Here is a 12698-nt window from a genome sequence, read left to right as displayed (position 1 = left end):
AAACCTGGTGGGATGAAACCCATGACTGGAATATACTGATGGATGGATACAAATTGTTCAAAAGAAATAAATCTACAAAAAGAGGAGGGGGAGTTGCACTATATGTAAGAGAACACTACATATCTACAGAAATGCACACAGATAAAATCCCTTCAGAATGTATATGGGTCAATATAAAAGGGGGGGGGAAGCAACATAGGCATAGGTGTTTATTACAGTCCACCCAAACAATCAGAATGTATGTAGGAAGCATGCCACAGTAGTAATGGGAGACTTCAACTATCCAGATATCAACTGGGAGACAAACTCTGCAGCGAGCGGGAGATCAAACACATTCCTAACCAACCTAGCCGACAACTTTATCATCCAAAAGGTAGACGAGGGAACTAGAAGTAAAGCTATACTGGATTTAATCCTTACTAATCGAGAAGAAATGATAGAGGGAGTTGAAGTTGCCGGAAACCTGGGTGAAAGTGAGCACATCATGCTGAAATTCAATACAATGCAAACACAAACAATAGAAAATAATCCAACCAGAGTCTTAAAATTCAAAAGAGATGATTTTAACAAACTCAGAGAGAACCTAGAAAAGATTCGATGGATGAAAATCCTAAAGGGGAAAACAACCCAAGAAGCCTGGGAAACACTGAGGAGTAGGATCATAGGGGCCCAGTCTAGCGCAATACCACTGAAAAAGAGATACAAGAAATTCAAGAGGAAACCAGCATGGCTGCACAAAGCTCTCTCTGACAAACTGAAAGACAAAAGGACAAGTACAGAAAATGGAAAGAGGGACACATAACTAAGGCTGATTATCAGCAGACAGCCAGAAAATGAAGACAAAATGGGAGAAATATGGAGTGGTTTCTTAGCATCTTAGGTATGTTTTGTATCTATTGATGTGGCCTAGTCTCATTCCCTAATCCAAGATCCATTATAACAACTATTAGGTTTATTTTTCTGATGATTGTAAAAGAGGCATGAAGTGTAAAAAACAGCAACAAAGCAATTCAATGAACATTTTTGAGAAGCCTGCATCTTTATGATGCGTTCAAGACCCAAAAGCAGGAAAGAAAAAAATGTGTTGCTTGCAATGTTTATATTCATTAGGAAACATGCCAAAAGTTGAGCTGAGACCCAAAGTCTCTCCAAGTGTTCTGTTTCATCCACAAATTACTTTAGGTTTACAATCCCTGAAGCCTGTCAGGTCCATTTCAGATCCATTCATCTCTCTTCACCCTTCTTCCCTTGTTGAAGGCAGACTTTAGAATTTGGTATTTTCTGTTCACAGTGATATGCTTTGAACCAGATTTCACCTGCAACCTTCAAGGAACTGGAAAAAACCCACAAAGTAAGTCCTGCTACATTGCTATGAGAATTAAAACTTATTCAGAAAAAAATCATGCTTCTGATTCAAGCAGAGGATTGAATTCAGAATGAGTACAATACATTGAGGACAGAGTGAGCAGCACAAAAATCTCTCAGTGATTGCTACATCTTCTTTTAGGTATTTGATGTGACTTGACAGTTATGTCTAGTCTGCATTGATTCTTTATGGACTTATATATCATTATCATAAAGTAGCACTTTATCCAACCACCCAAATTGAAAGGTCATGGTGATAGGGAGAAGGCAGACTCTGCCCATCTTCAGGAGGCCATTTTCATACTAGCCATATGGAAATAGTTTGCCATTGCCTGTTTCTAGAAAAGGTGGTTTTTTTGCAACTTTACAGTGTAGCTCAGCTGCTCCTACTCTTTTGGGCACCAGGGACTGGTTCCATGGTGAAAGGTTTTTCTGTGGATCGGATGGGGCATGGTTTTACATGCTACCTGCATCTCGTGGATGGGGCTTTGGTTATTTGTGCAGCCCAGTTACTAGCATGCTCCAACCAGGTGCGGTCGATGGAAAGGGGGTTGGGGATTTTTGGTCTAGCTTACACCTTTTTCTTGATGGTTCCTATCAAAATACTACCAACTTAGATGCTGCTTATCTTTTTTCAAGATCACCCAAGTATTGTTGAGAGCTACCACATATGAAAGGCTCTTTGATGTTAACTGATAACTAATTTTTAATTATAACTAATTTTATGAAAGAAGCATGTAATAGAGCACATGCTTAATGATTAGCATTTCTCTTTTTCTGATACTTTTTTTTTCTTAAAGGATCTACAAGTGAAATCTTTATTCTCATTAAAAGTTTAATACTTTGCACAGCAGATCACTTTTGAAGCGTCTACCCAATGGACGTAGTGTTCAGTTGACATCTTCACACTTATATATATGTCTATGTCATTGCAGTGTCTAGGGATGCGGTGGCTCAGTGGGTTAGGACATTGAGCTTGTCAATCAGATGGTCGGCAGTTTGGCGGGTCGAATCCCGAGTGCCGCGTAACAGAGTGAGCACCTGTTACTCGTCCCAGCTTCTGCCAACCTAGCAGTTCGAAAGCACGTAAAAATGCAAGTAGAAAAATAGGGACCACTACGGTGGGAAGGTAACAGTGTTCTGTGTGCCTTTGGCATCTAGTCATGCCGGCCACATGACCACGGAGACGTCCTCAGACAAGCACTGGCTCTTCGGCTTTGAAACAGAGATGAGCACCGGCCCCTAGAGTTGGAAACGAGTAGCACGCATGTGCGGGGGAACCTTTACCTTTACCTTTTTATGTCATTGCAAGTTCACCTTTTCCATGTCCTTAAGAGAAAAACCATGCAGATTTGTCTATGGAGATTCTCAGTCATCCAAGTCCTGGTTGTCCCAAAGGTGCTTTTCAGGAGGCAACTGGACTTTCTTGTTTTTCTTTGAAAATGTTTCACTTCTCATCTAAGAAGCTTCTTCAGCTCTGACTGGATGGTCAGAGGACTGGATCCTTCCATTCCGCACCATCCAGTCAGAGCTGAAGAAGCTTCTTGGATGAGAAGCAAAACATCTTCAAAGACAAACAAGAAAGTCCAGTTGCCTCCTGAAAAAGCACCTTTGGGACAACCATGCAGATTCTTCATTTGATTTGCTGTTTGGCTAACCTTTATATATGGAATGTTTTCTAGATGCCCAAATATTCTTCTCAGCTAATAGTCTTTGCAGTCTGATACTTACTGCACAATGTCAGCAAAGCCAGTGAAGAGGGATTTTGATTGATATTCAATACCATGTTTGGCACACATGGATTTCACCAAAGGAGTCACCTTCCAAAAGTTGTGCCGAGGCATGGTAGGGAAGAGACTATAGGCAAAAAGGAAGGCAGAGAATTATGATCCCTTTACTACCTTTTTGTTTTATATGAACTATGAAGCAGTTTCTCACGGATACCTTAAAATCTTTCTCATTGCCCTAAATCTGTACTCACTGGTGCTCAATTTGAAAATTCAGGTGCCCCGTAAACCAGTCATTGAAAAACGATTGATTCACATTGCATGTTGCCTGAAGCTGGGAGAAGAGAGAAAGAGAGGTTTTAGTCCAGACATACTGTGAATGAAGGAAGAACAATTTTCAGGCAAATGTCCATGATTTATATTCATGTATGTTTGTATGTATATATCGGTATATAATTTGTATTTCTAGACAAATATATTGAATTTTTGAAGACTTAAATTATATTAGTTTAAATACTCATTTGGTATCAAATCTGATAGTCCCCATTGTACAGTTTTGAAAACATGGAGAATTAAAATGTAATTCTACTAATATGTTTATTTGTCATTTTGTGAAACATTTCTTGTCAACAGTTACTTTCAAATCTTCTCCTTGCTTATTCCAGACTGAACCAGGTTGTCTGGTAAGATTCAAACTCACAAGCCTCCTTTTTTAAAAAGAATGTCCTGATCTTGATGAAAACCTGATGCTGGGAATGGAAAAGAGAGAAATGATTTCTGCACTGGCCGGTTTCTCTTTGGTGCTATTATCTTAAAATGAGCCCAAAAGGTATTTATTTTTTTCATCTCATTTCCATTTTTATAAAGTCCAAACAAAAGTGAGCGTAATCATATCCTGTAAGAAAAGGCATGATATTCCTAAATTTATCATTACATAGAAAAAGCACTGTCAAAAAATATGAAAATAACTTTCAAAAATGAATATAGCTTTCACATGTGCAAATTATAGTTTGATGCTGTGATAATTGGATTATTATGGTTCTCTGAATTATTGTGCATACAATAAAATTACACAGAGAAGCTAACGTTTAATCATGTGCAGCCATCAATTTTATCTTTGAGATCTCTCTTACCTGTGTAGAGAACCAATCCAAGTTTTTATCGTGATCAATGTGCATAGGAATATGACTCATCTGCGATATCCATGTAAATAGGTTACTCTCAAGAACCCTGAGAGACAGAAATGAGGCAAAGTCAGAAAGTGAAACTATATCTACACAAATCAACCATTAAATAGAATAATGGGACATTTTATTGACTTGTTTGCTAGGATTACAATGCAAATCATTCACTAGAGCAGGGTCCCTATCCCCAGGGCTACGGACCAATACTAGTTCATGGCTTGCTGGGAACCAGACCATGCAAGTGGCGTGTGAGAGTGCAAAGCTTCATTTGCATGAACCCATCCCCTCTCCCCCCACCACCACTACTGCCACGCAATCGCCAGCATCACCACTGGTCTGTACAGCCAAAGAGGTTGGGGGCTTCTGCACTAGACCTCATGGTGCCTTTCGGTGGAAACCAATACCTGTCCAACTGAAACAACTCCAATGACAATACAAGGCTTTAACAAGACTTTTGTTAAATTCCAGTTGGTTTGTCATCTGCATTTCATTTTTAAATTTTAAAACCTCAACGAGTTTCTTTTGAAGATCCAGTGAAACATCCTTTTCTAACTAATTCTTTTGGTCTATCAGTTGTAAATCCAGTTTCAATACTATCTCCATCTTATGAAAATTTGTTCTAAAAATGACATTTCTTTGATAACATCCTTTGGACATGGTTTATCCATTAAAGCATCATCATTATGACACTATTGATATTATGGCCACTATTTTCTAATTCAGTTCTTGTCCTTCTTTGTTTTTATTTTCATAACATTTTGTACTATCTTGTAGGCCTGTATATCTTTCCTCTACTTAAAATCTTTAGTCCCCTCTTGTGTCCAGTTTTTGAAATAATGAAATTATTTATCGGTATCATGTTCTATAAAAACCAAAACAGGATCTATTTCCCACAAGAAGCTTTTTGTACTTTATAATTAATTCCAAAATCTTATTATAAAAGTTTTACTATTCCAATTTTATGTGTTACTTTCTAAGATCAAAATCATATTTAACTTTTTGCTGATTATTTCAGATAAGCTTATAATCAAAGCTTTCTTCTGTTTTAGGTTGAAAGGCAAATTTATGCTGCATTTTCAAACTTGTCTTTCTAATAGCTTAGAAGTAGTTAATCAGAAATTTCTGAAAGTGATTAGAAAGTGCTGTTTGCAAACTTAGTATTCTTTGAAAATCTCTGCTGCTATTGGGAGAAAGATGGCTACTCCTGTTGTCTCCGGGTACTCAAGCCTTTGGAAAATCACTGTCCTGTGGTAGACAATTCAGTATGGCACTTAGAATTGAGGACTGCTTCACCTCATGGAGTTACATCAAAGTGGCACTTCATCTAAGGCAGACATGTCAAACACAAGGCCCGGGGGCCAGATCCGGCCCGCGAAGTGGTTTCATGTGGCCCGCGAAGCCATCCTGGAAACAGTGAGGGAACGGCACCCACTGCCTTGGCCCTGGCCCAGAGACCCTCCTCCTGCCAGAGACCCTCAGATCTGTCCCACTCCTGCCCAGGCCCCCATAGGCACCCTTGATGCGAACGATGTAGAGCTGGCCATGCCCACCCAGTAGGCCATATGCACTCTAGCCACGCCCACCCAGTAGGCCACGCCCACCCAGGCCATGCCCACCCAGCCCCCTGAGGGCAACTGCAATGCTGATGCGGCCCTCAATGAAATTGAGTTTGACACCCCTGATCTAAGGTTCAGTCAAAATGAAGAACCGCTTTGATGCTTTGCATATATGTGATGATTGACTCACATATGCAGATTGTAAAAGAAAAATGTATGCTGCAGTCAGTAAGTGATTAATGCATCTGCACCAGTCTTCAATAGGAAGAAAATGAGTGTGTGTGTCCTAAAAATAGGGGCGATGTTTTGGGGTAAGTTCAGAACAGCCTTCCATAGCCTGGGTACTCAACTCAACTCCCAGAATTCCCCAGCTAACAAAGCCATTACTGCCAATGGTAGAACTGAAGCCCACACATATGGAAGTGGGCAAGTTTAGGAAAGGGTAATCTAGAGCAGGGGTCTTCAGACTTGGCCCTTTTATGACCTGTGGACTTCAACTCCCAGAATTCCTCAGCCAGGTATGCTGGCTGAGGAATTCTGGGCATTGAAGTCCACAAGTCATAAAAGGCCCAAATTTGAAGACCCCTGATCTAGTGAATAGTCAGGGTCTGTGAAGGAATGGTGAAACACAAAGAAAATAGTACATATGATGAACAGTACTTCAAAAGAAATAGGTATCCCAAAGCACCCTTGAATCCCAATATGGGGTTGAAGGCAATAAAGAATCGGATAAAATATGCAAATATCCATGCCATTTCCTGCAGAAGAGAAGAAAAGGAACAGACATTAGAATAGCATCTTCCCTTATTTCCAGTAGGCACCCTACATGGAATAGTAATGAGTTCCAGATGTATATCTTCTGGAAAATCTGATCTGGTTACTGCCACTTATACAGAGCCATTTTCTATCCTGGCTGCTTTTTTAATGGATTGACAGATTTAACAGATTGAAAAGACCCATAGAAAAATTCACTAGACAAGATTGAGTATGCTTGTTTTTTTTTAGAGTGCAATATTTTGAGCTCACATCATTCCTGAAAATGATGGAAAAGGAGAGAAGTTTCTTTGCAAGTTGTTATAAGGATTTTTGAAAATTAATCAGGGAAAACAATATTTTTATATAGTGACTATCAATACAAGAGACAATGGATGGTTGTAAGCACCAATGTTGGTGTTTGAGCTCATTAAAAATGAGCGTTTGAGCTCATTAAAAATGTTGTTTTCAGTTTGCAATAGTGGCAACTAGCTGTACTTTGGATGGAGGAATGAAGGTGGAGGTTCATTCTTTAAGCTTTTGGGTTAAAGAACCAAGCTAGGCAACATCATCAGCAGAGTTTAGGGGATGTCAGGATTGGTGTTCTTCTGCTTATAAGCATTTTGTGTGGTCAGTAGTTCTTGTGATGTTAAAGTCATGTCAGGTGAGGGTCACATCAGGTCAGGGTCCTGTGATGGGGAGGTCACATCAGGTCAGGGTCATTGGGAAGTGAAGTGCTGTTTGGGGGGGGACTTGCAAGGGTTGGTTGAAGGTTGGTGCTGTTGCGGGTTGGTTGTGTGGTTGGTTTGAATTCTCGGGTTCGTAGGCTGGTTGTAGATCGATGTGTCTGTTGATGGAATTGTGAAGCTTTTGAAGCCTTGGTGGAGCAGTGGGCTAATGCCTCCTTAAGTAACACCAGCTGCCTGCAATTAGTGCAGGTTTGCATCCCACCAGGCTCAAGGTTGACTCAGCCTTCCATCCTTCTGAGGTAGGTAAAATGAGGACCCAGATTGTTGGGGGCAATTAAGCTGACTTTGTAATAATGCCGCTTGGGGTGTGTGTGAAAGCCCTAATAAGCAGGCATATACATAGAATGAAGGCTACTGCTAAGCTTGTAAGCCGCCCTGAGTCTTCGGAGAAGGGCGGGATATAAATGGAATTTAAAAAAAAAGCTGAGGATCTGAGCAACCACCCCACTACACACAAAAGAAGCTGTGTCCAGACCCTCTTCAGAAGGGCCAAGACACACTGCAGCACCACAACACTAAGAAAAGCAGAAGAGAACGGGCTGCCTGACATCTTTCTCTGCAATGGCTATCTAAAAAACGTCAGATTCCAACACACAGCAGCCAAACCACAATGCACCACACAGCCAACCACCATGCAAAAATGAACCCTACTATACACAAAGGGGGTGTCAGAAATGACAGCCAGAATTCCCCAGCCTCTAGGAATAGCAATAGCCCACAAACCCACAGCCTCACTCAGCCAGGAATTATCCAGAACCAAAGAAAAGATACAGAAGGATGAAAGAAATAATGTAATTTACAAAACCAACTGTAACAATTGCAACCAATTCTATGTGGGACAAACATCATGTCAATTGAAAACCAGGTTCCATGAACACCAGCTGGCAGTTAAACGCCATGATCTCTACCTACATTGACACCACACAGCACCAATTTGATTGGAGCAATACAAGAATCATTGACCATGCACTCCACAAACAATTCCATCAATAGACACATCAATCTACAAACAGCCTATGAACCCCTGAGAATTCAACTCAACTGTACAACCAACCAGCAACAGCACTGACCTTCAACCAACCCATGGACATCCCCCCAACCAGCACTTCACCTCCCAATGACTCTGACCTGATGTGACCTCCCCATCACAGGACGCATCACAAGACCCTCACTTGACACAATCCAAACCCAAGTCATCACAAGACCCCGATGTGACCCCTAGTTGACATGACTTCACCATCACAAGATCTACTGACTACCTGAAACCCTTACAAGCAGAAGAATACCAACAATGCCATTCCTAAACTCTGCTGAAGATGTTACCTAGCCTGTTAATGAAACGTTCAGAAACCAGCCCACAGGCTGAGAGAATGAACCTCCACCCTCGTTATTTTCAGTCACTGACATATTTATGTGATGTCAGGTGAAAATGTAGAATTTTTTTTAGCTTTGGTAAAGCCACAAAATTTCATCCATTTTTAATTAGGATGCTTGTCAATAGTGCATGGCAAATAAGGCTGGAAAATTCTTTTTTGCCATCATCTCTATTAGAAAAAAGTAAGTCCAACCTGATTTCCAATCCCTCTAGACCTTTTTTTAAAAAGAAAGATGAACCATAACGTTACATTTGTGTTCAAGCCACCATCAATAATTTCTGAATCAAAGCCCTCAAAATCACTACTTGAGAAAACTGGATTGTAATTCTTGTACATTCTTAGTTCAACTGATGTCATTGTCCAACTCTATGCCTCCAACTTTCCCTATGCCTTCTACATGTTTATTTCCTTATACAAAAATTTAATGTCTTCTTCATAAAAGGCCTTTTGATAGCCAGTAATAGTTCATCTGGAAGCACTTTAGAATTGGGTGGCATTGACTTTCCTATTAACAATATCTGCATGCCAATTTTTATATGGTCCTAAAATGGTTTAGCTTTTTCATTCCCTCTTAAGGAAATAAAATTCTAAACCTAGAAACCTACCAGGGGGGGAAAATCTCAGTATTTTAATATTTGGTATGGATTATTTAGGCTGAGTGCCAAAGAATTGAGGTCTTTGAACTGTGGTGCTGGAGAAGACTCCTGCGAGTCCCTTGGACTGCAAGGCGATCAAACTGGTCAGTCCTAGAGGAGATCAACCCTGACTGCTCTTTAGAAGGCCAGATCCTGAAGGTGAAACTCAAATACTTTGGGCACCTAATGAGAAGGAAGGACTCACTGGAGAAGAACCTAATGCTGGGAAAGATTGAAGGCAATAGAAGAAGGGGACGACAGAGAATGAGGTGGCTGGATGGAGTCACTGAAGCAGTAGGCGTGAGCTTAAATGGACTCCAGAAGATGGTAGACGACAGGAAGGCCTGGAGGAACGTTGTCCATCAGGTTGTGATGGGTCAGACACGACTTCACAACTAACAACAACAACAACAAAATGGATTATTTGTATACTCACCCTCCAGAGTTTGTGGTGGAATATAAAGTACAATGAGTAAAGTTGAAAAGTTAGCCCTACAATCAGTGGAAATACTGTAGAAGGAAACAGGATGCATATAGCCATTAATTGTCCTTTTTAAACACAGAGGAGATATACAGAAACAGGAAGTATCAACCACACTCCTCAAATGTTTTGTATTTAACATTTTGGAAACATTATAATTGTACTTGAAAATCTCATCATAAATCAAACCCCAAAACATGTACATGGCAGACACTGCCAGAATTGTGCCACTCAAACTGTGTTGACTCCATTAGAACCAATTGACTAAAATGCACTTGAATGAGTTAAAAAAATCTCTTATTATTCCTGGTGATAAGTGGACAATACTACCTTAATCTACTCAGGTTTATTTAGAAGAAAGCCCTGGTAAATCCAGTGAGACCCGCTTTTAAGTTTATGTATTCATTTATAAAGGGCACAGCTGCCCATCTTGTAAAACACAGCTCTGGGCAACTTACAAAAATATAAAACCTAAAGCAAGAGACAGGGCAAGCCACTATTAGAATATATAAAGAGAGCAAACCGCACTACCTTCTAGCACTGATGATGTTACCTAGCTGGGTAATGAAATGTCTGCAAGAAAACTACTGACCTCGGAGATCACTAAGGACCCCATAGTTCCACCCTGAGTTAAAAACATTCTCTTCTATTGGAATCAGCTGAATAAAAGGTGATTTTCCTTCACACACAAAGGTGTTTGTGTGTGAATAGTCAGAAAAAAAGAAGCATAGAGGCACAATAAGAAAAATGTGCTCTAGTTGCTGGCCAAAATCAGAGAAGAAAAAAAGGAGAAATTCCAGAGAGAGGAATTAAGGGAGAACAATGTTTGTAAGAAGAAAACATTGTTTTGTAATATTACTACTGAGTCTGGTAATAGAGTGTAATAATAGTAGTCATTATAATAACTGTAATTAATGTAACAATATAGAAATAGCAATAGAATAAAATATAAAGTAGAGGCAATATAAAAACACAGATAAACTTGTAAGTTTCACATTTCACTTTTATATCTTGGGTTTCTTTCAAAATAAAATATCTCCCTAACCCTTAAAGGAAAATATTTTTTTTAAAAAAAACAGAAACCACTTGTTCAGAGTCCAGGGCTTTTGTGGTTCTTGAGACTCAGACTCAAGAGTCAATTTAATTGGAGACAGGTAAAAAAAAAAATCATATGACAGAGGTGCCCTCTGAACTGCTGTAAGCAGTTATTGGTGGTGGCCACTAGCTTGTTTGGCTTCAAAAAAAGGGTTGGACCAATTCATGGAAGTCATGCGAATAATGGCTATTAGCCTGGATGGCAGTCTGCCTGTCTGAAGGGAGACCAGTGGGTTTCCTTGGTAGGTCATTGTGAGAATGGCCTCCTGAACTTGTTGGGCCAGAGGTGGGATCCAGCAGGCACCATTGATGCTCTTATGAATAAAGTAGTTTCAAAAAGAAAAGCAACTTCTGGCCAAGAGGGTGGAGCATCTTTTGCATTATTTTCCAGTCTTTCTTTCATGGCAATTTTCTTCCACTCTAATTTGATTATGGATGGTCCTGCCTATAGTATAGAGCACCAAATAATTGAGCAGTTGCAAGAGAAAGTGCGGTAGCCCCTCCGGCTCTCTTTGCACTGTTTAGGCGTAGCCTGCTTTTGAAGACGTGGACTTAGAATCAGGACACCTCCCTCCACCTTAAGTGTAGAGGGGTGTCTGTTTGCTCTGAGAAAGAAAAGAATTCCTCCTCATCCTCTGCAATGTTCTGCAGTTGCTGCCACTGCTCTTGTTCTCCCCCTCCTCCTCCTTCTCTTTATCTTATTACTAATAAGATTGCAAGGGATATAAATTCTTCCATTCTCCACCATTCAGTCAGAATGGAAAAAGCTTCTTGGGTGAGAAGCGAAATGTCTTCAGGGAAAAACAAAGTCCAGTTGCCTCTTGTAAAAGCACCAAAAAGCTGAATGCCATAGACACTTATTACTAATACGTAATAAGAGTTGTTATTAGTCTGCACTGGGCTGGGCATTATGTAGAATGCATATATAATCTGTCCATGAACTCATGGTGGAAAAGATAGAGTCCAAAGATGATCCACAACTTTTTTATGATAGTTGTTTTTTTACACAAAAAACCCTTCATTTACAGTTAGCTAGAGGTAGGGGAAAAAATCAGATACTCACTGAAGAAAAAATATTTGTGCTGATAGTTATAAGGCATGTATTTCTTTTTCTGCAAACCCAACTGTAAAAGAAAGAAAGTCATGAAAAAACAAATATCCTTCACTAGATAATTATACATACATACATACATACATACATACATACATACATACATACACACACACACACACACACACACACACACACACACATAAATTTTTATAATCATAAGAGCTTAATATTTTATCAGCAACATATCGTCAGGGATCCAACATTTAACTTACTAATACATATTAAGTTCCTTTCTCTCTACCTCATTTTTCTAACCAATGATAAAAGGTATCATATGTTCTAAAACAAACTGAATCTTCTTTCTCTTTCATTTTCAATGTCAATCTATCCATTTCTGCACACTCTAAGATTTTTTAATTAACTCTTCCTCCATTGATAATTCTTCATTCTTCCAATGTTGAGCAAATACAATTCTTGCTGCAGTTAATATATGTAAAATTAAATATATACACTCTTTCTCATAATGTCCTACAATTACGTCTAACAAAAATAATTCTGGCTTAAAATCTATAAGTTTTTTAATCATTTTCTCTAACCATGTATGTATTCTTAACCAGAATCTTTTAGCTTTAGAGCATGTCCACCAAAGATGGTAATAAGTGCCTGTTTTTTGTTTACATTTCCAACAATTGCTTGATATATTTTTAAACATTTTTGCTAACC

At 39.4% G+C, this 12698-nt stretch overlaps 1 protein-coding gene across 1 annotated transcript in view; it reads right to left on the bottom strand.

The window, feature by feature from the left end:
• Positions 1-1224: 1224 nt before the first annotated feature.
• The window catches only part of LOC308670486 (acyl-CoA (8-3)-desaturase-like), a gene marked incomplete at both ends in the record, with an annotated part of 46977 nt that continues 35503 nt past the window's right edge, over positions 1225-12698 (bottom strand). Inside the window, 7 exons of the mRNA XM_081332018.1 lie at positions 1225-1333; positions 3097-3222; positions 3347-3426; positions 4226-4322; positions 6493-6590; positions 9782-9855; positions 11985-12045. Coding sequence (XP_081188144.1) covers positions 1225-1333; positions 3097-3222; positions 3347-3426; positions 4226-4322; positions 6493-6590; positions 9782-9855; positions 11985-12045 — 645 coding nt within the window. The remainder of the gene's footprint in view (positions 1334-3096; positions 3223-3346; positions 3427-4225; positions 4323-6492; positions 6591-9781; positions 9856-11984; positions 12046-12698) is intronic.

This window comes from Vipera berus, assembly GCF_964194415.1.
Source record: "Vipera berus genome assembly, chromosome: 1".
Taxonomy (NCBI): Eukaryota; Metazoa; Chordata; class Lepidosauria; order Squamata; family Viperidae; genus Vipera; species Vipera berus.
This window is presented reverse-complemented; position numbering and strand designations above follow the sequence as displayed.